General features: G+C 34.9%; 1 protein-coding gene across 1 annotated transcript in view; it reads left to right on the top strand.

Moving 5' to 3' along the window:
- Positions 1–393: 393 nt before the first annotated feature.
- LOC105344506 (tetratricopeptide repeat protein 37) overlaps positions 394–24,799 on the top strand; it is a 31,137-nt gene continuing 6,731 nt past the window's right edge. Inside the window, exons 1-21 of the mRNA XM_011452290.4 lie at positions 394–468; positions 688–784; positions 1,062–1,205; positions 2,510–2,601; positions 2,753–2,825; positions 2,909–3,034; positions 3,222–3,308; positions 3,619–3,730; positions 3,829–3,987; positions 4,379–4,480; positions 4,751–4,896; positions 21,677–21,760; positions 22,384–22,478; positions 22,584–22,710; positions 22,969–23,148; positions 23,251–23,303; positions 23,425–23,532; positions 23,626–23,710; positions 23,958–23,989; positions 24,119–24,219; positions 24,376–24,478. Of these exons, the coding sequence (XP_011450592.3) occupies positions 398–468; positions 688–784; positions 1,062–1,205; positions 2,510–2,601; positions 2,753–2,825; positions 2,909–3,034; positions 3,222–3,308; positions 3,619–3,730; positions 3,829–3,987; positions 4,379–4,480; positions 4,751–4,896; positions 21,677–21,760; positions 22,384–22,478; positions 22,584–22,710; positions 22,969–23,148; positions 23,251–23,303; positions 23,425–23,532; positions 23,626–23,710; positions 23,958–23,989; positions 24,119–24,219; positions 24,376–24,478 (2,177 nt within the window). The 5' untranslated portion in view covers positions 394–397. The remainder of the gene's footprint in view (positions 469–687; positions 785–1,061; positions 1,206–2,509; positions 2,602–2,752; positions 2,826–2,908; positions 3,035–3,221; positions 3,309–3,618; positions 3,731–3,828; positions 3,988–4,378; positions 4,481–4,750; positions 4,897–21,676; positions 21,761–22,383; positions 22,479–22,583; positions 22,711–22,968; positions 23,149–23,250; positions 23,304–23,424; positions 23,533–23,625; positions 23,711–23,957; positions 23,990–24,118; positions 24,220–24,375; positions 24,479–24,799) is intronic.

Here is a 24,799-nt window from a genome sequence, read left to right as displayed (position 1 = left end):
TCAGTGGTGTTGGTCACACGAGTAATTGGCGTTTTCCAATCATTTAAAAGAAAATTTTAACACAGTTTAAACTTCAATCTTATCATTTGTAATTCAAGTATAGAAATATTAAAACATGTGTTAAGGTCATTATGCATAATGTGTACTGAACTGATATTCAAAGTTAACAGATAATTTGCCAATTTTTTTTTTTACAAAAGTTTTCCCTAGATTAATTCCATATTTTACGATTATATATGCATCGATATTAATCATTGATTTAAAAAAAAAATAAATCTAAGCTAACCACAAAAGCGTATTTATATAGTATATGCATTTTGTCTTTTATCTGATTATCTGGGACGAAAAACATCAATAATAAAATGATCTATCTGGGACGGAAAACGTCAATAATAAAATGATCGGGTTCGACATTCTTAAAAGATGTAACCCAAATATACACAAGACAGTTGAAAAACCTGAAGACAGGTATCTTATTCTTTTTCGGGGTTTTTAATCCCTTCTTTTCTTTCAGCTACGAATTATAACTTCTTATTTTTGTACTTTGAATTAGCATTACATTATAAATGCTTTGATCTTTGCTAAATCAATTACATGCAGCATACCAAGGGTAGACCAAACTATTTGAATATGGATAACATCTCAAGTTTTATCGCAATTTTTACCATAACATTGTCTCTTTGTCAGTTTTCTGATGGACCCCAAGGAAGTTAAATCAGCATTGAAAAATGCTAGAGAATGTATAAAGAATAAAGACTACAAAGAGGCTCTGAGACATTGCAAAGTAAGTGATAGAAAACAGAAATTAAATCACTTTACTTTGTGTTGAGTATTGTGGTGATTAGAAACCCAGTGTATAATTATTTAAAAAGAAGTATATGAAGAAGTTGATTCTATTTAAGGATGGTTCGAAATATGTTTTATTTTTAAAACTGAAATGGAGATCAGTGTGAAAGGGGTCGGACCGTCCAATTGACATTTACATAATTATAAAAACTTTCCCCCAAAATTCAAACACCCAAGATATATTTAAATCATTATAATTTCTTTTTGTTTGTTAGGGAGTTTTGGCACAGGACAAGAGCAATTACAATGCCTTTGTATTTGTGGGGGTGGCTGCTGATGGGCTTGAACAGGCCGATCAGGCTGTGAAGGCATACAGACGAGCCACAGAGGTTGATCCAGAACAACCACTCGCATGGCAGGTTAGTTATGGTTAGTTTGTAACAATATCATCTAAGAAGGATAAAGGCAGAGGTTTCCAAAATGAATGATGTCCAGACTTTTTTCAAACAATGAATTTACAAAAACTGTGAAGAATAAGGTAGCTCACACTTATGTTTAATATAGTTTTCAGTTTAATTACATTTTAACTGTTTACCCCTTAATGCCACCTTTTGACGCATAGGCCATATCCTTAACACTCTACCCTGGGCTACCCTTAGAGTGTTTTCAGATGAACTGAAAACAGCTGGTGTGTGTTTTTGACTAGACTTATTAAAAGTCTTAGCAAATCAAACACATAGAAAATTATATATCAATGGATTTGTAATAAATTAAATTTTTAATATTCATTGAAATTTTTTTTATTTAAGTCACTATTAAAACAATTCAGATGCTAACAGGTATATGAAAATAAAACTGAGTGTTCTACATTAAAGCTTTATAAAGAATAATCTCACTACAGATACTTGATAAACATATTTTAAACTGTATGTATTACAAATAATTATAAAATAATTTTTGTAGAAAGATTCCATTGTCATCATGGAATTCGTTTTTTGATTAAATAATTTAATGTACCTGTGGTTGACTTTTCAATTCATGTCTATCGTTTTCAGACTTATATTTACGATTTTTTCCAATAAATGGTGTAAGAGGATTTGATAAATCTAACATGTTAACAAAATAAGTGTGTTAACTTTTTGAAAATTCAAATTTACCGGTATATTCGTGTATTTAGGGGTTGCAGGTAATGCACACCTTGTGTTCCGTTTTCTGTAAATACACAGATTTTTCCACAAAATTTTGCATGAATTTGACATCTGGCTTTCATTATTCAATCTCACTACCAATAAATCTAGAAAATTCTGCCTCTAAACTTGATTATTAACATAAAGTGTAAACATGTGCGATGCCCGCATCGTAGTCCGCCATCTTTGTTTATTGTAGTAATGCATCACGCCACCATACACAGGTAAATCACGTGATATCTTTATTTAGAATGAGTGAACAACCATCCGTATACATGGCCAGGTGTATACCAGTCAATGTTTATAATAAGCAACAGGTGTTGAGGGGTTTAATTAAGAGCTGTATATAGGGTGCGTCAAAAGTCGTCATTAAGGATATGGCCAGGGTCGTCAAAACGCGTCATTAAGGGTTAAAGGATAGAAACCTCTAAGGGGAAAAGAGTTAAAAGCTTGTCTTTTTCATAATTATACTGAAGTGGAAAACACCATGCAGTACTATATATGACATTCCATATTAATTGTTACACAATGTTCAGGGTCTGAGCGGTTTCTATGAGAAGCACCCATCCTCTGAAAATGACAAGGAACTATTGCAGGTCTATAAAAAACTCAGAGGACTTTGTGAAAAGTAAGTCCCAAAATCCCAAAACCTTATACTCATCTACCCATATATTTTGAATTGTCTATTGGCTCTTCATTTGCAGTCTACCAAATTGATGACAATGTGTTTTTTTTTAAATACATAATTCTAATTCTTGAATTATGATCTTTTTTGACAGAGACAGTGATAAGAAAATTGAGATTACAAAGAAGCTTGTTCATCTACACATTAAGCTTGGGGAGGTTGTTGAGGTACGTATCCTGTGTGAATTTTTTTCGCTGCAAATCATTTTGTACAGTTGACTATGGAACCTCAGTCTTAGTTTGTCCTACAGGGTGTAGATCTGTACATCAAATTGTTATCCGAGGTGTCAGATGACTCCATTAAATGTAGTCTACAGACAGAGTTATTGTCCTTGCTGTCCAGATTGCCTTCCTTAACACAAGATCAAGAACAACTGGTTAGTAATATAAGCTGCTGAACTGCTTTAATTTTATTTTTGTAAATTATTTGAAGAAAAGGTCATATTAATTAATTGAACTCAGAATACAAATGTTGATAAAACTAATTGCATGTAAGCAACAACAAATTTTATGCTTTTTCAATGTGACCATTATTCTGATAATTAATGTCAATGGGTATTTCAGCTGGTAGATATGGTTGAAAGTGTTCTGAAGATGGACTCACCACTAGAGGAGGGGGTTGTTGGGCTCTACTTGGATGTTCTTATGAAGGTAAAATTATATTTTGCATACTTGCTGTAATTTCAGGGTTCTCATTACGGTAACTTAAGAATCTCTATAAGGGACACAGCAAAATTATTTAGGATGCAATATATTGATGCAAAATATATCAGGATTGGTCCCCCCTACACATTTAATGGAATGCACACAAGTGTACTAGATGTGGCAATTAGTCATGTTTCCAACAATAGTCATGTTTGCTTACCTTTGATATGGTTTAACCTTTCTAATTTTGCTTTAATCTTAAAAGATAGGCAGAAAGGATTTTTGTGTCCAATATTTTTTATTTTTTACATTGTAGAAAAATGATGCACCCAGGTTGGAAAAGTGTTGCCAGCTTGTTTGTAAAAAGTATCCATCAATGAAGTATCCACTTGAAGTCAACATACTGTTATATATGGATAAAGCCTTAGGTGAGTAATCTTACATGTTCTCTTGAAAAAAAATTGGTAATTTAAATTAAAAGAAAGCGAAGTTTACAATTTGATACAAACACTTTTTACTCACACAGGTTCTGAGTCCCTTCTGCCTATAATGGAGGCTGCTCTTTCTGATTTGATGACAAGACTTGCAGAGTTAGACAGTGCGAGTCAGATACTTACAGCTGCTCAGGGTTTTGAGTCCCTCTGTAACAAAGAACTGATCAAGGCTAGGGACAGCTTCCTCAAAGGTATCACATCAGTTTTTCTGGTATTTTTTTTCTTCTATAAATTAATGTACGGACATTGTGATTCTCAACAAGATATTTTATAACGATGGCTGTTTTTTAATAAATTTATATGTACCATGGTTAAATGAGCTTTGGTTAAAATTGGTAGCTTCTATGATAAGAGTGAATTTCATGGAAGTGAGTAGCTAATTGTGTTTATACAGCATTTCTTTTACCTACTCAGAGAATGTTAAATAAATATGAAACTTGTGTCTCTTTCTTTGATTTGTCACTTGGGTATGTTATGTTTTCTAACAGTTTGTAGAGACTTTTGAATTACTGTGTTTCTAATTTCAAACGCGTTTTTCAGGTTTTAAGTGAGAGTAGCTGTAGTATTTGCTCTTTGTTTCAGTGCTACCAGACCTGGAGACCACAGTCTGTGTTCAGTATTACCTGTCACTCACCTACTATCTGCTACATAAGCTGACAGACGCTGAATCTACAGTCAAACAGTGTAAGTACATGTACAACAATATTACTGTCAGAGTTCTGATACCCTGTAACAAACAAATCTACAAAATAACTTAGGAAATTGGACTTGGTTGAGTATTGCATCTCTGTGTAAAAAAAAAGTGTAATATATTCAGATAGAGCATTGATACATGTATTAAATGGTAGATAATTAAGTAAAAGGTCCAGTACAAAAATTCTTCTTATCTAATTTGTAAAATGTATTATAAATAATTTTTTTGATTTTCTTTAAAGCGAGTGTCTTTTTTGGCAGGTGTCCTAACTCTGGGGAAGAAGACGAGACGTCTGACCGTTGCCAGTGGTGCTGTATCCAGGGCAGTCAATGTTCTAAAAGCCAGGATCCTCCTTCGCACGGGGACCCCCAGCTCCCTGCAGACTGCCCTAACCCTCACCCAGGAGGTAAGGCGGTCAAAGAAATGACTGTGTAGCCAGACTGCATTTCTATTTAGGTCTTTCCACCTTTCAGGTGAAAGACCTTTTGTTTTTCTTATGTTTTTAGGTCTTTCCACCTTTCAGGTGAAAGACCTTTTGTTTTTCTTCTGTTTTTTATTTTTTTTCTTCTCTTTTTTTCCAGGGACAGCTTTTTTGTTTTAGGAAATATTGAAGCAATTTTTTCTTTATGTGATTGACCATTAAAAGTTATGGTACCAAATGACCCTTTGCTCGATCCCTCCCAGAACTTACAAAGTGATTGCCCTTTGTGTACGAAGTGATTGTTATCGCTACTCCTCTGAAACCATAAGGCATAGAGACTTGAAACTTTTACTAACGTCTGTAGTTCACTTAGACGCTCTTTCAATCTATTCATACCGAAAGGTTCCGAGACCCCCTTCTATCAGTTATTGCCCCTGAAAGTATTTCAATTTCCATAAAATCACTTCCAACTTTTTTACTATTTGTCACAGAGACTTCGGACCACTTGGGATGGAAGCGTCTTCCATGGCCGATCAAAATGACGTAAGGGTCAAAGGTCAAGGTCATCTGAAAATCTGTGTATTCATGAGTTTTCGTATCTCTTTTGTTTAGGGTGATATAGAGAAATTTGATCAAGGATGTAGTAGGACGTCTTAAGACATTTCAAAATGTAGCCCTTCAGCTCCCATCTTGTAATAGTTAGTGAGTAATTGCCCCTTTTGTACGAAATGCTTGTTATCGCTACTCCTCTGAAACCATAACAGGCAGAGACTTGAAACGTTTACCAATGTCTTCATTACACTTAGAAGTTTCTTCAATCTATTGATCCCAAAAGGGTCCAACGTCCCTTTCTGGCAGTAATTCCCCTTTCAATTTCATTGATTTCACAAACACATTAGAAATAAACAACCCCCCCCCCCTTTTCTTATATTAATGTTTGACCTTGACCTTTGACCTTGACCTTTGACCTTGACCTTTGACCTCTTAGGACTGGTGTGTTATAAGTATCTGCAACATCTGTAATATCAGATTCATTTATATGTACGAATAGCTCTTTTAAACACAAATTCACCCCCCCCCCCCCTTTTTATTTTTAGGTTTGACCTTGACCTTTGACCTGACCTTGACCTTTGACCTTGACCTTAAAGGACTGATGCGTTACAAGTATATTTAACATATACATTTCAGATTCATTTATATATGCAATAAGCTCTTTAAAACAACCAACACCCCCCCCCCCCCCTTATTTTTAGGTTTGACCTTGACCTTTGACCTTTGACCTGACCTTGATCTTTGACCTCTTAGAACTAATGAGTAATAAGTGTATGCAACATATATATCAGATTCAGTTATATGAACAATTTGCCCCCCCCCCCTTCTTTTATACAAGGATTGAATTCTTATATGAACATGACCCTCGTTATTTGAACTTGAAATTTAATATTCCTTTTTAAAATAAAACCTAAAAAAGTGTTACAACCGTTTGTCAGAATTTTTTAAAAAGGTGAAACACTGCCTGCCATTTGACTCCAGACCGCGTTTTAGACTACGCCTCCAAATAAAAATTCCAGCTCCAGTAAAACTCTGTAGAACTTGGCGAAAATTCATGGGACTGTTACTCACACCTGAATCTAATTGCCTGCCAAATTTCAAACGAAATGAACCCTATTGAAGAAAGTTATCTACCTCAGCGGCATCGAACCATCATCCCGAGAAACGAAATTTCAACGCTTCGATATTTGTATCTAATAAATTCACGCTCAAATTTCACTGAAAATCTGTGTTTACATTTCTATCGGCAACCTGTGACGACTTGTGTTGAAGTGCAACGAAAGATAACTCTTCCTTCCCAGACCCCGATTTTAGATGAATTAAATTTACATTTTCTTTCAGTTTGTTTATTTCCCGACTTGGCTGAAATACATGACTGGCCTCAATTCAGTTCCGATTTTCCGTACTTGTAATCCACGAATGCATGACAGTTAATCGATTTCTAAGCACGTGCATTTCAAATCACAGGGAGAATTCGCATCAGCTGAGCAAAAGTGACGTTCCCACACCTTCAAATACCCGCCGGCGACCAGAGTTTGACCTGGCCTGTTGATTTCTTAGTCAACGCTATCCGGCCACATTGTTTACAAGCAGCACTGATTTTTATGAATGAACTGGTGAACAAATACTGCCCTCCCAACCAATCGCTAAGCCCCTATCTATTCTAAAGGTTCCTCAGCGTTGGGTATCAATTTTAGATGGACAGAAGAACGCTTCATCTCTTCTTTCTATCATCATCCAAATTCACTACACAACTCAACAAGTTTTACCTTCGATCAGATAACAAGCGAAATAGCGTAGTGGCAACACTCTCGCCTACGAATCTAAGGGTACTCGGATCGATACCACTGTGCGGAACCCCTTTTTTTTTTTACTTTTTTTTTCTTCGTAAATTGATTTTTCTCTAATTACTCAATAATGATCAACATTTTCGGGAATTTTTTTGAATCATTATGGAAGGTGGAAAGGCCTCTAATTGTTCCGTGAACAATTAGTCTACTAGTGTAGAAACTAGCCTTACTTTTATTAGGTCTTTCCACCTTTCAGGTGAAAGACCTTTTGTTAGGTCTTTCCACCTTTCAGGTGAAAGACCTATTGTATTTCTTATGTTTTTTATTAGGTCTTTCCACCTTTCAGGTGAAAGACCTTTTGTTTTCTTTATGTTTTTTATTCTTATTATTTTTCTTTTCTATTTTCAAAGGGACACCTTTTTTATTATAAGACATATTGAAACAATTTTTTCTTTATGTAATTGACCATTTAAAGTTATAATACCAAATGACCCTGATCCTGATAACCCCCAGAACTTACAAAGTTATAGCCCTTGTTTACGAAATGCTTGTTATCGCTACTCCTCTGAAACCATAAGAGATAGATACTTAAAACTTTTACCAATGTCTTCAGTACACTTAGAGGGTTCTTCAATCTACTAATACCGAATGGATCTGAGAACCCCTTCTATCAGTTATTGCCCCTGAAAGTATTTGAATTTCCATAAAACCACTTCCAACTTTTTTATTACTTATCATAGAGACTTCGGACCACTTGGGATGGAAGCGTCTACCTTGGCCGAACAAAATAACATAAAAGTCAAAGGTCAATGTCATTTAGAAATCTGTTAATTAATGAGTTTTTCGATCTCTTTTGTTAAGGGTGGTAGAGAAAAACGTTTTCATGGGTGTATTAGGACATCTTAAAACATTTTAAAATATAGCCCCTCGGCTCATACCTTTGAATAAACACAAAGTTATTGCCCCTATTGTACGAAATGTTTGATATCACTACTCCTCTGAAGCCATAAGAGATAGAGACTTGAAACTTTTACTGATGTCTTCAGTACACATAGACGGTTCTTCAATCTATTCATACCGAAAGGATCTGAGGTCCACATCTAGAAGTTATTGCCCCTGAAAGTATTTACATTTCCATAAAATCACTTCAAAATTTTTTATTACTTATCATAGAGACTTCGGACCACTTGGGATGGAAGCATCTACCTTGGCCAAACAAAATAACATAAAGGTCAAAGGTCAAGGTCATTTGAAAATCTTTTAATTAATGAGTTTTTGTATCTCTTTTGTTTAAGATGGTAGAGAAAAACTTTTTCATGGATGTAGAAGGACATCTTAAGACATTTCAAAATATAACCCTTTGACCCTTACCATGTAACAATTATAGAGTTATTGCCCCTATTGTACAAAATGCTTGTTATCGCTACTCCTCATTAACCATTAGAGATAGAGACTTGAAACTTTTACTAATGTATTCAGTATACTTAGACGCTTCTCCAATCTATTCATACCGACAGGGTCCAAAGTCCCTTTCTAGCAGTTATTGCCCCTGAAGGTTTCGAACATTCAATAAAGAAACACAAATAACTTTTGAATCAATAATCATAGATACATCGGACCATTTGGTTTTGAAGCGTCTACCTTGTCAGATGAAAATGACATGAAGGTCAAAGGTCAAGGTCAAGCATTAAAAAGTTGCAAACTTAATCGTTTGACACTTTTTTTTATGAAGTAACGCAGAAAAAATAATTTATTCTATTGAAGCAATCTTATTTCAAACATAGAAAACAAAGAGGTGGAAAGACCTCTAATTGTTCGAGAACAATTAGTCTACTAGTTATTAGGTCTTTCCACCTTTCAGGTGAAAGACCTTTTGTTTTTCTTATGTTTTTTATTATTAGGTCTTTCCACCTTTCAGGTGAAAGACCTTTTGTTTTTCTTATGTTTTTTATTATTATTTTTCTCCTCTATTTTCCACGGGAAAACTTTTTTATTTCAAGAGATATTGAAACAAATTTTTCTTTATGTGATTGAACATTAAAAGTTATGGTACCAAATGACCCTGTGTCTAATGACCCCAAGAACTTAAAAAGTTATTGCCCTTGTATACGAAAAGCTTGTTATCGCTACTCCTCTGAAACCATAAGAGATAGAGACTTGAAACTTTTACTAACGTCTGTAGTTCACTTAGACGCTCTTTCAATCTATTCATACCGAAAGGTTCCGAGACCCCCTTCTATCAGTTATTGCCCCTGAAAGTATTTCAATTTCCATAAAATCACTTCTAACTTTTTTACTATTTGTCATAGAGACTTTGGACCACTTGCGATGGAAGCGTCTCCCTTGGCCGATCAAAATGACGTAAAGGTCAAAGGTCAAGGTCATCTGAAAACCTGTGTATTCATGAGTTTTCGTATCTCTTTTGTTTAGGGTGATATAGAGAAATTTGATCAAGGATGTAGTAGGACGTCTTAAGACATTTCAAAATGTAGCCCTTCAGCTCCCGTCTTGTAATAGTTAGTGAGTAATTGCCCCTTTTGTTCGAAATGCTTGTTATCGCTACTCCTCTGAAACCAAAACAGGTAGAGACTTGAAACGTTTACCAATGTCTTCATTACACTTAGAAGTTTCTTCAATCTATTGATCCCAAAAGGGTCCAACGTCCCTTTCTGGCAGTAATTCCCCTTTCAATTTCATTGATTTCACAAACACATTAGAAATAAACACACACACCCCCCCTTTTTTTATGAGTGACCTTGACCTTTGACCTTGACCTTTGACCTTGACCTTTGACCTCTTAGGACTGGTGTGTTATAAGTATCTGCAACATCTATCATATCAGATTCATTTATATGTACGAATAGCTCTTTCAAACACAAATTCACCCCCCCCCCTTTTATTTTTAGGTTTGACCTTGACCTTTGACCTGACCTTGACCTTTGACCTTGACCTTAAAGGACTGATGCGTTACAAGTATATTTAACATATACATTTCAGATTCATTTATATGTGCAATAAGCTCTTTAAACCCCCCCCCCCCTTATTTTTAGGTTTGACCTTGACCCTTGACCTTGACCTTTGACCTGACCTTTGACCTCTTAGAACTAATGAGTAATAAGTGTATGCAACATATATATCAGGTTCAGTTATATGAACAATTTGCCCCCCCCCCCCTTTCTTTTATACAAGGATTGATTTCTTATATGAACATGACCCTCGGTATTTGAACTTGAAATTTGATATTCCTTTTTAAAATAAAACCTTAAAAAAGTGTTACAACTGTTTGTCAGAATTTTTTAAAAAGGTGAAACACTGCCTGCCATTTGACTCCAGACCGCGTTTTAGACTACGCCTCCAAATAAAAATTCCAGCTCCAGTAAAACTCTGTAGAACTTGGCGAAAATTCATGGGACTGTTCCTCACACCTGAATCTAATTGCCTGCCAAATTTCAAACGAAATGAACCCTATTGAAGAAAGTTATCCACCTCAGCGGCATCGAACCATGGTCCCGAGAAACGAAATTTCAACGCTTCGATATTTGTATCTAATAAATTCACGCTCAAATTTCACTGAAAATCTTTGTTTACATTTCTATCGGCAACCTGTGACGACTTGTGTTGAAGTGCAACGAAAGATAACTCTTCCTTCCCAGACCCCGATTTTAGATGAATTAAATTTACATTTTCTTTCAGTTTGTTTATTTCCCGACTTGGCTGAAATACATGACTGGCCTTAATTCAGTTCCGATTTTCCGTACTTGTAATCCACGAATGCATGACAGTTAGTAGATTTATAAGCACGTGCATTTCAAATCACAGGGAGAATTCGCATCAGCTGAGCAAAAGTGACGTTCCCACACCTTCAAATACCCGCCGGCGACCAGAGTTTGACCTGACCTGTTGATTTCTTAGTCAACGCTATCCGGCCACATTGTTTACAAGCAGCACTGATTTTTATGAATAAACTGGTGAACAAATACTGCCCTCCCAACCAATCGCTAAGCCCCTATCTATTCTAAAGGTTCCTCAGCGTTGGGTATCAATTTTAGATGGACAGAAGAACGCTTCCTCTCTTCTTTCTATCCTCATCCAAATTCACTACACAACTCAACAAATTTTACCTTCGATCAGATAACAAGCGAAATAGCGTAGTGGCAACACTCTCGCCTAGGAATCTAAGGGTACTCGGATCGATACCACTGTGCGGAACCGATTTTTTTTTTTTCCTTTTTTTTTTTTCGTAAATTGATTTTTTTCTAATTTCTCAATAATTATCAACATTTTCGGGAATTTTTTTGAATCATTATGGAAGGTGGAAAGGCCTCTAATTGTTCCGTGAACAATTAGTCTACTAGTTAGGTCTTTCCACCTTTCAGGTGAAAGACCTTTTGTTTTTCTTATGTTTTTTATTATTATTCTTATTTTTTTTCTTCTCTTTTTTTCCAGGGACAGCTTTTTTATTTCAAGAGATATTGAAACAATTTTTTCTTTATGTGATTGGCCATTAAAAGTTATGGTACCAAATGACCCTTTGCTTGATAACTCCCAGAACTTACAAAGTTATTGCCCTTGTGTACGAAAAGCTTGTTATCGCTACTCCTCTGAAACCATTAGAGATAGAGACTTGGAACTTTTACCAATGTCTTCAGTACACTTAGAGGGTTCTTCAATCTACTAACACCGAAAGGATCCGAGACCCCCTTCTAGTAGTTATTGCCCCTGAAAGTATTTGAATTTCCATAAAATCCCTTCCAACTTTTTTATTATTTATCATAGAGACTTCGGACCACTTGGGATGGAAGCGTCTTCCTTGGCCAAACAAAATTACATAAAGGTCAAAGGTCAAGGTCATCTGAAATTCTCTTAATTAATGAGTTTTTAGATCTCTTTTGTTTAGTGTAGTAAAGAAAAACTTTTTCATGGATGTAATAGGACATCTTAAGACATTTTAAAATATATCCCCTTGGCTCTTTCTTTTAAATAGTAACAGAGTTATTGCCCCTTTTGTACGAAAAGCTTGTTATCGCTACTCCTCTGAAACCATAAGAGATAGAAACTTGGAACTTTTACCAATGTCTTTAGTACACTTAGAGGGTTTTTCAATCTATTCATACCGAAATGATCTGAGCCCCCCTTCTAGTAGTTATTGCCCCTGAAAGTATTTACATTTCCATAAAATCACTTCCAACTTTTTTATTACTTATCATAGAGACTTTGGACCACTTGGGATGGAAGCGTCTACCATGGCCGAACAAAATGACATCAAGGTCAAAGGTCAAGGTCATCTGGAAGTCTCTTAATTAATGTGTTTTTGTATCTCTTTTGTTTAGGATGGTAGAGAAAAACTTTCTCATGGATGTAGTAAGACATCGTAAGACATTTCAAAATATCACCCTTTGACCCTTACCATGTAACAATTATAGAGTTATTGCCCCTATTGTACAAAATGCTTGTTGTTGCTACTTCTTATTAACCGTTAGAGATAGAGACTTGAAACTTTTACTAATGTATTCAGTATACTTAGACGCTTCTTCAATCTATTCATACCGATAGGGTCCAAAGTCCCTTTCATGCAGTTATTGCCCCTGAAAGTTTTGAACATTCAATAAAAAACACAAATAACTTTTGAATCAATAATCATAGATACATCGGACCACTTGGTATTGAAGCGTCTACCTTGTCAGATGAAAATGACATAAAGGTCAAAGGTCAAGGTCAAGCAATAAAAAAATTGTAAACTTAATCGTTTGACACTTGTTTTATGAAGTAACGCAGAAAAAATACGTTATTCTATTGAAGCAATCTTATTTCAAACATAAAAAAAACAATGAGGTGGAAAGACCTCTAATTGTTCGAGAACAATTAGTCTACTAGTTATTCTTATTTTTTTTCTTCTCTTTTTTTCCAGGGACAGCTTTTTTATTTCAAGAGATATTGAAACAATTTTTTCTTTATGTGATTGGCCATTAAAAGTTATGGTACCAAATGACCCTTTGCTTGATAACTCCCAGAACTTACAAAGTTATTGCCCTTGTGTACGAAAAGCTTGTTATCGCTACTCCTCTGAAACCATTAGAGATAGAGACTTGGAACTTTTACCAATGTCTTCAGTACACTTTGAGGGTTCTTCAATCTACTAACACCGAAAGGATCCGAGACCCCCTTCTAGTAGTTATTGCCCCTGAAAGTATTTGAATTTCCATAAAATCCCTTCCAACTTTTTTATTATTTATCATAGAGACTTCGGACCACTTGGGATGGAAGTGTCTTCCTTGGCCAAACAAAATGACATAAAGGTCAAAGGTCAAGGTCATCTGAAAATCTCTTAATTAATGAGTTTGTAGATCTCTTTTGTTTAGTGTAGTAAAGAAAAACTTTTTCATGAATGTAATAGGACATCTTAAGACATTTTAAAATATATCCCCTTGGCTCTTTCTTTTAAATAGTTACAGAGTTATTGCCCCTTTTGTACGAAAAGCTTGTTATCGCTACTCCTCTGAAACCATAAGAGATAGAAACTTGGAACTTTTACCAATGTCTTTAGTACACTTAGAGGGTTTTCCAATCTATTCATACCAAAATGATCTGAGCCCCCCTTCTAGTAGTTATTGCCCCTGAAAGTATTTACATTTCTATAAAATCACTTCCAACTTTTTTATTACTTATTATACAGACTTCGGACCACTTGGGATAGAAGCGTCTACCTTGGATGAACAAAATAATATAAAGGTCAAAGAACAAGGTCATTTGGAAATCTCTTAATAATGAGTTTGTAGATCTCTAATGTTTAGGATGGTAGAGAAAAACTTTTTCATGGATGTAGTAGGACATCTTAAGACATTTCAAAATATAACCCTTTGACCCTTACCATGTAACAATTATAGAGTTATTGCCCCTATTGTACAAAATGCTTGTTATCGCTACTCCTAATTAACCGTTGGAGATAGAGACTTAAAACTTTTACTAATGTATTCAGTATATTGAGACGCTTCTTCAATATATTCATACCGACAGGGTCCAAAGTCCCTTTTCTAGCAGTTATTGCCCCTGAAAGTTTCGAACATTCAATAAAAAACACAAAAAACTTTTGAATCAATAATCATAGATACATCGGACCACTTGGTATTGAAGCATCTACCTTGTCCGATGAAAATGACATAAAGGTCAAAGGTCAAGGTTAAGCAATAAAAAATTGCAAACCTCATCGTTTAACACTTTTTTTATGAAGTAACGCAGAAAAAATAATTTATTCTATTGAAGTAATCTTATTTCAAACATAAAAAAATAATGAGGTGGAAAGACCTCTAATTGTTCGAGAACAATTAGTCTACTAGTTCTTATTTTTTTTCTTCTCTTTTTTTCCAGGGACAGCTTTTTTATTTCAAGAGATATTGAAACAATTTTTTCTTTATGTTATTGGCCATTAAAAGTTATAGTACCAAATGACCCTTTGCTTGATAACTCCCAGAACTTACAAAGTTATTGCCCTTGTGTACGAAAAGCTTGTTATCGCTACTCCTCTGAAACCATAAGAGATACAGACTTGGAACTTTTACCAATGTCTTTAGTACACTTAGAGGGTTCTTCAATCTACTAATACCGAAAGGATCCGAGACCCCCTTCTATCAGTTATTGCCCCTGAAAGTATTTGAATTTCCATAAAATCACTTGCAACTTTTTTATTATTTATCATAGAGACTTCGGACCACTTGGGATGGAAGCGTCTACCTTGGCCAAACAAAATGACATAAAGGTCAAAGGTCAAGGTCATTAGGAAATCTGTTAATTAATGAGTTTTCGTATCTCTTTTGTTAAGGGGGGGTAGAGAAAAACTTTTTCATGGATGTAATAGAACATCTTAAGACATTTTAAAATATAGCCCCTTGGCTTATACCTTTGAATATTTACAGAGTTATTGCCCCTATTGTACGAAATGCTTGTTATCACTACTCCTCTGAAACCATAAGAGATAAAAACTTGGAACTTTTACCAATGTCTTCAGTACACTTAGAGAATTCTTCAAACTATTCATACCGAAAGGATCTGAGCCCCCCTTCTAGTAGTTATTGCCCCTGAAAGTGTTAACATTTCTATAAAATCACTTCCAACTTTTTTATTATTTGTCATAGAAACTTCGGACCACTTGGGATGGAAGCGTCTACCTTGGCCGAACAAAATGACATAAAGTTTAAAGGTCAAGGTCATTTGGAAATCTCCTAATTAATGAGTTTATATATCTCTTTTGTTTAGTGTGTTAGAGAAAAACTTTTTCATGGATGTAATAGGACATCTTAAGACATTTTTAAAATATAGCCCCTTGGCTCCTTCCTGTAAAGAGTTACAGAGTTATTGCCCCTATTGTACAAAATGCTTGTTATCGCTACTCCTCATTAACCGTAAGAGATAGAGACTTGAAACTTTTACCAATGTCTTCAGTACACTTAGAGGGTTCTTCAATCTATTCATACCGAAAGGATCTGAGGCCCCCTTCTAGTACTTATTGCCCCTGAAAGTATTTATATTTCCATAAAATCACTTCCAACTTTTTTATTACTTATCATAGAGACTTCGGACCACTTGGGATGGAAGCGTTTACCTTGGCCGAACAAAATGACATAAATTTCAAAGGTCAAGGTCATTTGGAAATCTCTTAATTAATGAGTTTTTGTATCTCTTTTGTTTAGGATGGTAGAGAAAAACTTTTTCATGGATGTAGTAGGACATCTTAAGACATTTCAAAATATAACCCTTTGACCCTTACCATGTAACAATTATAGAGTTATTGCCCCTATTGTACAAAATGCTTGTTATCGCTACTCCTCATTAACCATTAGAGATAGAGACTTGAAACTTTTACTAATGTATTCAGTATACTTAGACGCTTCTTCAATCTATTCATACCGACAGGGTCCAAAGTCCCTTTCTAGCAGTTATTGCCCCTGAAAGTTTCGAACATTCAATAAAGAAATACAAATAACTTTTGAATCAATAATCATAGATACATCGGACCACTTGGTATTGAAGCGTCTACCTTGTCAGATGAAAATGACATGAAGGTCAAAGGTCAAGGTCAAGCAATTAAATATTGCAAACTTAATCGTTTGACACTTTTTTTTATGAAGTTACGCAGAAAAAAATACTTTATTTTATTGAAGCAATCATATTTCAAACATAGAAAACAATGAGGTGGAAAGACCTCTAATTGTTCGAGAACAATTAGTCTACTAGTTTTTCTTCTGTTTTTTATTTTTTTTCTTCTCTTTTTTTCCAGGGACAGCTTTTTTGTTTTAGGAAATATTGAAGCAATTTTTTCTTTATGTGATTGACCATTAAAAGTTATGGTACCAAATGACCCTTTGCTCGATCCCTCCCAGAACTTACAAAGTGATTGCCCTTTGTGTACGAAGTGATTGTTATCGCTACTCCTCTGAAACCATAAGGCATAGAGACTTGAAACTTTTACTAACGTCTGTAGTTCACTTAGACGCTCTTTCAATCTATTCATACCGAAAGGTTCCGAGACCCCCTTCTATCAGTTATTGCCCCTGAAAGTATTTCAATTTCCATAAAATCACTTCCAACTTTTTTACTATTTGTCACAGAGACTTCGGACCACTTGGGATGGAAGCGTCTTCCATGGCCGATCAAAATGACGTAAGGGTCAAAGGTCAAGGTCATCTGAAAATCTGTGTATTCATGAGTTTTCGTATCTCTTTTGTTTAGGGTGATATAGAGAAATTTGATCAAGGATGTAGTAGGACGTCTTAAGACATTTCAAAATGTAGCCCTTCAGCTCCCATCTTGTAATAGTTAGTGAGTAATTGCCCCTTTTGTACGAAATGCTTGTTATCGCTACTCCTCTGAAACCATAACAGGCAGAGACTTGAAACGTTTACCACTGTCTTCATTACACTTAGAAGTTTCTTCAATCTATTGATCCCAAAAGGGTCCAACGTCCCTTTCTGGCAGTAATTCCCCTTTCAATTTCATTGATTTCACAAACACATTAGAAATAAACAACCCCCCCCCCCTTTTCTTATATTAATGTTTGACCTTGACCTTTGACCTTGACCTTTGACCTTGACCTTTGACCTCTTAGGACTGGTGTGTTATAAGTATCTGCAACATCTGTAATATCAGATTCATTTATATGTACGAATAGCTCTTTTAAACACAAATTCACCCCCCCCCCCTTTTTATTTTTAGGTTTGACCTTGACCTTTGACCTGACCTTGACCTTTGACCTTGACCTTAAAGGACTGATGCGTTACAAGTATATTTAACATATACATTTCAGATTCATTTATATATGCAATAAGCTCTTTAAAACAACCAACACCCCCCCCCCTTATTTTTAGGTTTGACCTTGACCTTTGACCTTTGACCTGACCTTGATCTTTGACCTCTTAGAACTAATGAGTAATAAGTGTATGCAACATATATATCAGATTCAGTTATATGAACAATTTGCCCCCCCCCCCCCTTCTTTTATACAAGGATTGAATTCTTATATGAACATGACCCTCGTTATTTGAACTTGAAATTTAATATTCCTTTTTAAAATAAAACCTAAAAAAGTGTTACAACCGTTTGTCAGAATTTTTTAAAAAGGTGAAACACTGCCTGCCATTTGACTCCAGACCGCGTTTTAGACTACGCCTCCAAATAAAAATTCCAGCTCCAGTAAAACTCTGTAGAACTTGGCGAAAATTCATGGGACTGTTACTCACACCTGAATCTAATTGCCTGCCAAATTTCAAACGAAATGAACCCTATTGAAGAAAGTTATCTACCTCAGCGGCATCGAACCATCATCCCGAGAAACGAAATTTCAACGCTTCGATATTTGTATCTAATAAATTCACGCTCAAATTTCACTGAAAATCTGTGTTTACATTTCTATCGGCAACCTGTGACGACTTGTGTTGAAGTGCAACGAAAGATAACTCTTCCTTCCCAGACCCCGATTTTAGATGAATTAAATTTACATTTTCTTTCAGTTTGTTTATTTCCCGACTTGGCTGAAATACATGACTGGCCTCAATTCAGTTCCGATTTTCCGTACTTGTAATCCACGAATGCATGACAGTTAATCGATTTCTAAGCACGTGCATTTCAAATCACAGGGAGAATTCGCATCAGCTGAGCAAAAGTGACGTTCCCACACCTTCAAATACCCGCCGGCGACCAGAGTTTGACCTGGCCTGTTGATTTCTTAGTCAACGCTATCCGGCCACATTGTTTACAAGCAGCACTGATTTTTATGAATGAACTGGTGAACAAATACTGCCCTCCCAACCAATCGCTAAGCCCCTATCTATTCTAAAGGTTCCTCAGCGTTGGGTATCAATTTTAGATGGACAGAAGAACGCTTCATCTCTTCTTTCTATCATCATCCAAATTCACTACACAACTCAACAAGTTTTACCTTCGATCAGATAACAAGCGAAATAGCGTAGTGGCAACACTCTCGCCTACGAATCTAAGGGTACTCGGATCGATACCACTGTGCGGAACCCCTTTTTTTTTTTACTTTTTTTTTCTTCGTAAATTGATTTTTCTCTAATTACTCAATAATGATCAACATTTTCGGGAATTTTTTTGAATCATTATGGAAGGTGGAAAGGCCTCTAATTGTTCCGTGAACAATTAGTCTACTAGTTAGGTCTTTCCACCTTTCAGGTGAAAGACCTTTTGTTTTTCTTATGTTTTTTATTATTATTCTTATTTTTTTTCTTCTCTTTTTTTCCAGGGACAGCTTTTTTATTTCAAGAGATATTGAAACAATTTTTTCTTTATGTGATTGGCCATTAAAAGTTATGGTACCAAATGACCCTTTGCTTGATAACTCCCAGAACTTACAAAGTTATTGCCCTTGTGTACGAAAAGCTTGTTATCGCTACTCCTCTGAAACCATTAGAGATAGAGACTTGAAACTTTTACCAATGTCTTCAGTACACTTAGAGGGTTCTTCAATCCACTAACACCGAAAGGATCCGAGACCCCCTTCTAGTAGTTATTGCCCCTGAAAGTAGTTGAATTTCCATAAAATCCCTTCCAACTTTTTTATTATTTATCATAGAGACTTCGGACTACTTGGGATGGAAGCGTCTACCTTGGCCGAACAAAATTACATAAAGGTCAAAGGTCAAGGTCATCTGAAAATCTCTTAATTAATGAGTTTTTAGATCTCTTTTGTTTAGTGTAGTAAAGAAAAACTTTTTCATGGATGTAATAGGACATCTTAAGACATTTTAAAATATATCCCCTTGGCTCTTTCTTTTAAATAGTTACAGAGTTATTGCCCCTTTTGTACGAAAAGCTTGTTATCGCTACTCCTCTGAAACCATAAGAGATAGAAACTTGGAACTTTTACCAATGTCTTTAGTACACTTAGAGGGTTTTTCAATCTATTCATACCGAAATGATCTGAGCCCCCCTGCTAGTAGTTATTGCCCCTGAAAGTTTTTACATTTCTATAAAATCACTTCCAACTTTTTTATTACTTATCATACAGACTTCAGACCACTTTGGATTGAAGCGTCTACCTTAGATGAACCAAATGATATAAAGGTCAAAGGTCAAGGTCATTTGGAAATCTCTTAATTAATGAGTTTTTAGATCTCTAATGTTTAGGATGGTAGAGAAAAACTTTTTCATGGATGTAGTAGGACATCTTAAGACATTTCAAAATATAACCCTTTGACCCTTACCATGTAACAATTATAGAGTTATTGCCCCTATTGTACAAAATGCTTGTTATCGCTACTCCTAATTAACCGTTGGAAATAGATGCTTGAAACTTTTACTAAAGTATTCAGTATATTGAGACGCTTCTTCAGTCTATTCTTACCGGCAGGGTCCAAAGTCCCGTTCTAGCAGTTATTGCCCCTGAAAGTTTCGAACATTCAATAAAAAACACAAAAAACTTTTGAATCAATAATCATATATACATCGGACCACTTGGTATTGAAGCGTCTACCTTGTCAGATGAAAATGACATAAAGGTCAAAGGTCAAGGTTAAGCAAAAAAAAAAAATTGCAAACTTAATCGTTGAACACTTTTTTATGAAGTAACGCAGAAAAAATAATTTATTCTATTGAAGCAATCTTATTTCAAACATAAAAAACAATGAAGTGGAAAGACCTCTAATTGTTCGAGAACAATTAGTCTACTAGTTTATTATTTTTTTTCTTCTCTTTTTTTCCAGGGACAGCTTTTTTGTTTTAAGAGATATTGAAGCAATGTTTTCTTTATGTGATTGGCCATTAAAAGTTATGGTACCAAATGACCCTTTGCTCGATTACTCCCAGAACTTACAAAGTTATTGCCCTTGTGTACGAAAAGCTTGTTATCGCTACTCCTCTGAAACCATAAGAGATAGAAACTTGGAACTTTTACCAATGTCTTCAGTACACTTAGAGGTTTCTCCAATCTATTCATACCGAAAGGATTTGAGGCCCCTTTCTAGTAGTTATTGCCCCTGAAAGTATTTACATTTCTATAAAAGCACTTCCAACCTTTTTATTATTTGTCATAGAGACTTCGGACCACTTGGGATTGAAGCGTCTACCTTAGCCGAACAAAATAACATAAAGGTTAAAGGTCAAGGTCATTTGGAAATCTCTTAATTAATGAGTTTTTAGATCTCTTTTGTTTAGGGAGGTAGAGAAAAACTTTTTCATGGATGAAGTAGGACATCGTAAGACATTTTAAAATATAACCCTTTGACCCTTTCCATATTACAATTATAGAGTTATTGCCCCTATTGTACAAAACGCTTGTTATCGCTACTCCTCATTAACCGTTAAAGATAGAGACTTGAAACTTTTACTAATGTATTCAGTACACTTAGACGCTTCTTCAATCTATTCATACCGACAGGGTCCAAAGTCTCTTTCTAGCTGCTATTGGCCCTAAAAATTTCGAACATTCAATAAAAACACAAATAACTTTTGAATCAATAATCATAGATACATCGGATCACTTGGTATTGAATCGTCTACCTTGTCAGATCAAAATGACATAAAGGTCAAAGGTCAAGGTCAAGCAATAAAAATTTGCAAACTTAATCGTTTGACACTTTTATATGAAGTAATGCAGAAAAAATACTTCATTGTATTGAATCAATCTTATTTTAAACATAAAACAATGAGGTGGAAAGACCTCTAATTGTTCGAGAACAATTAGTCTACTAGTTTATTACTGTTTTGCATTTGTCAAGAACAAACATGTATAGAAACAATCAAATATACAGATTGAACAACATTCATAAATTAAAAAAAATTTAATACAAGTATCATCAGTTCAGTCCTTTTTGTGGTTCATTTTAACACTTTAGGAGAAAATTTTAAAAATATGTTTACTTTATAAATGCAGTTTGACAGGAAACAGAAATAATTCCTCAATTTCTGTCTTTTAGCTGTGTACAGAAATATCAAGTCCAACAGTTTTATCTCTGCAAGGGCATATTTTGCTGAAGTTGAACAGAGTAGAGGAAACAGAGGTAAGCCTGATTTTATATGAATTGGAATACATTGTATTGTTAGGGATTTTATAATTCTTCTTTTAACATGCAGTAAGTCATAAACACATTCTCTAGCATAAGAAATTGACATGAAATGCTTTACATAACTGGTCCATAAACTTAAAATGTCTAGTTTGTTTTCAATACAGAAAATGTGATTTATATACATTCTCTGTTTTAAAACTACACAAATATTATTATTATTATTATGACATTTATATAGCGCGAAATATAATAAAATTACTCTAAAGCGCTTTACATAATAAGTTAAAACTACACAATGAGCATACACAAATAAAATTGAGTTATTATAGGCATATAAATCTATAAAAAGAGGTTTACATATAGAAAATAGGCTAAACAGTTTTTAAAATATTCATAAAACATTTTCAGCACAGATTAAAGACTGACGATCTATTTAAACTGATAAAAGGGTCAATTATAAGACGCTAATTTAAAAAGATGTGTCTTGAGTGACTTTTTAAAACTGGTCAGATTTTCTTCGAGTCTTAAAACTGCGGGAAGACTGTTCCAGAGTTCAGCTGCACTGACATCGAAATGCCGATATTTGTATACTATATGTCTATATTTCTTTTCCATAGGAGATAATTGGTAAGCTGGATGATGGTGAGAATAGAATGGCCTTGGAGGGACATGTCAAGTTTTATCAGGCAGAATTCACCAAGTCAGCTGTCATGTAGGTGTTACTTATTTTAATATTAACATTTGTTGTGACTCTGATATTTTGTGACAAAGCTCACTCTTACCGGTACGTTATAATGTTAGTTGACATTGGTTGTAGATTTTGTGAGCTGATGAAGAAGGTCAGTACAAGCAGTGAGTACCACCTGATGTATGCCAAGTCTCTGTGGTACGACAACAGTTCACTGTCAAACAACCTCCAAACATGCTACACTGCTCTACTAAAGGTAAGCAAATCATCTATAGTATATGTGAAAATTTCATGGTAATTCAGAAACCTATCAAATCTGCCATTTTGAATCCACCATTTTCTTTCAATTCATGAGAATATAAAATTCATAACTGTCAGAAAAAAGCAAGATTTTAAAATCTGAGATGGATGCTTCTTTTGATTTTGTTTGCAGATATTAATTCTTGTTTGATTAGAAACTTACAGTATTGTACAACTTCTTTTATTAACTTTTACTGTTCATGTACATTTGTAGTCTGCCAAACTCGACCCCTACAGCAGTGAGCCGTTTGAGTACTTGGGGAGGTTTTACACTGAGATACAAAAAGACAAGGGGAAAGGAAAGCGCTGCTATCAGAAAGCGTTCGACCTGGACAGGAATAATGATAAAGCTGGCGAGGCACTATGTGATCTAATGACTGAACTGGGGGAAGAGGTGAAGAAATACTTTTTAAAATATTGTGGGGCCTTGTTGGCATTCAGAATGTGTGTGTACATGTATGGATTTATATTTATATAAATACTCTTTATTTTGTAGGAGGATGCCTATCAATTGTTATTGTCTGTGACAAGCAGTGCTAGTGCTGGATGGTAAGTGCTCTTTCGTTAGTCTACTGATATTTCCATGTTATTCATTAATGATATGTACATGTATGTAACTATGTTTTCATTATCATCAAGTTTACAAGATTAGTTTTCTCTCTATTGACAGCTGTAAGTGGGCGTGGCTGAGGTTGGGTCTTCACCAGGTCAAACATGACACAATATCAGCGGCCATCTCCAGCTTCCAGTCGGCTCTGAGGGCCGATCCTAAAGACCCGTAAGTCTTATCTCAAAAACAGATGCAGTTAACAAGTCTACACAGGGATTATGATTTGTAGGACTGTAATTGATGCATAGTTTTTCTTTTCAGGCATGTGTTTGAGTGTTTGGCTGAGGCCTACTATAAGAGAGGAAGCTACAATGCTGCCCTCAAGGCCTTCATAAAAGCTTCAGAGGTAAAATATCAAGTTAGAAAATATTATTGTAAAATGATATGATGTTCTCCGTTATTTTGAACTATTTTATTAAAATATATATTTAATTAATAACCAACAAATTTGAAGGATTCTAATGAAGGATTTTAACTTAATCCATCAATACAGTAACAGAGGTATAAATTTTGAGAAATCATTGATTTTTTTATTTGTTTTCAATGAAATGTTTACACAAAGTAGATATACCGGTAATCCTTTTTTGTTTCAGTTGAATCCGAAATCTTTGTACAGTCTGTTCATGTAAGTGGTTTGCTATGAGCTTTAAATGATAGTTAACAAATTGGTTGACTTCTTAACATGTTTAAGACATTTGGTCTTGTCACAAGTTCATAACATCACACCAGAATGACATGTATATTGGCATTCCAGGATTGCTTGCATTAAGCAGACCTTAAGGGTGCTGAGTGAGGCTGTAGATGATTACAAGCAGATACTGGAGGGCTCGCCCAATTACGTACCAGCTCTGAAAGGTGACAGCAATAGATATAAAAAATATACAGTCTAAAGCTACATTGAGTATATTTTAATTTAAAAGGATGGACGATGAAGCTTATTTCTATATAGATATAGAGTTAAGAGGATAAATCTTAGATTTTACGTACATACCTGTTTTGTGTTTTTCCTAGGTCTCGGGGAGACGTATGTACTGCAGGCCAAGCATCACCTCTCTCAGGGCTTTAATGGGCGTGCCAAGCTGAACTGTCAGGATGCTCTTCAATGTCTTACTAGGTACATGTATCTGATTCATTTACTTATAAACTCTAACTTTGTTTAGATGATCATTTCTAAACTCTGTAAAAATATTGCTAGAGTTGTTGTTCTTGACTTAACAGTAGTGTCACACCTTTACTGCTACTTTGCAGACTTGTGAAATATATTAAATTATGTTGTGTTTTTGTTTTTACAGTATCATAATTTTGTGCAAGTATTTTTGAGAGTTTTTGAAATACAGTAAAACTTTACTGTTATGCTGCTATTTTATAGTATATGCACTGTAATCTACAGAGTTATATACATGTAATGCTTGTACTACAGTAAAACTAAAAGTTT

Source organism: Magallana gigas, chromosome 6 (genome assembly GCF_963853765.1).
Source record: "Magallana gigas chromosome 6, xbMagGiga1.1, whole genome shotgun sequence".
NCBI lineage: Eukaryota > Metazoa > Mollusca > Bivalvia > Ostreida > Ostreidae > Magallana > Magallana gigas.
Note: the sequence above shows the minus strand (reverse complement) of the source record. Positions and strands in the feature narration are given on the sequence as shown.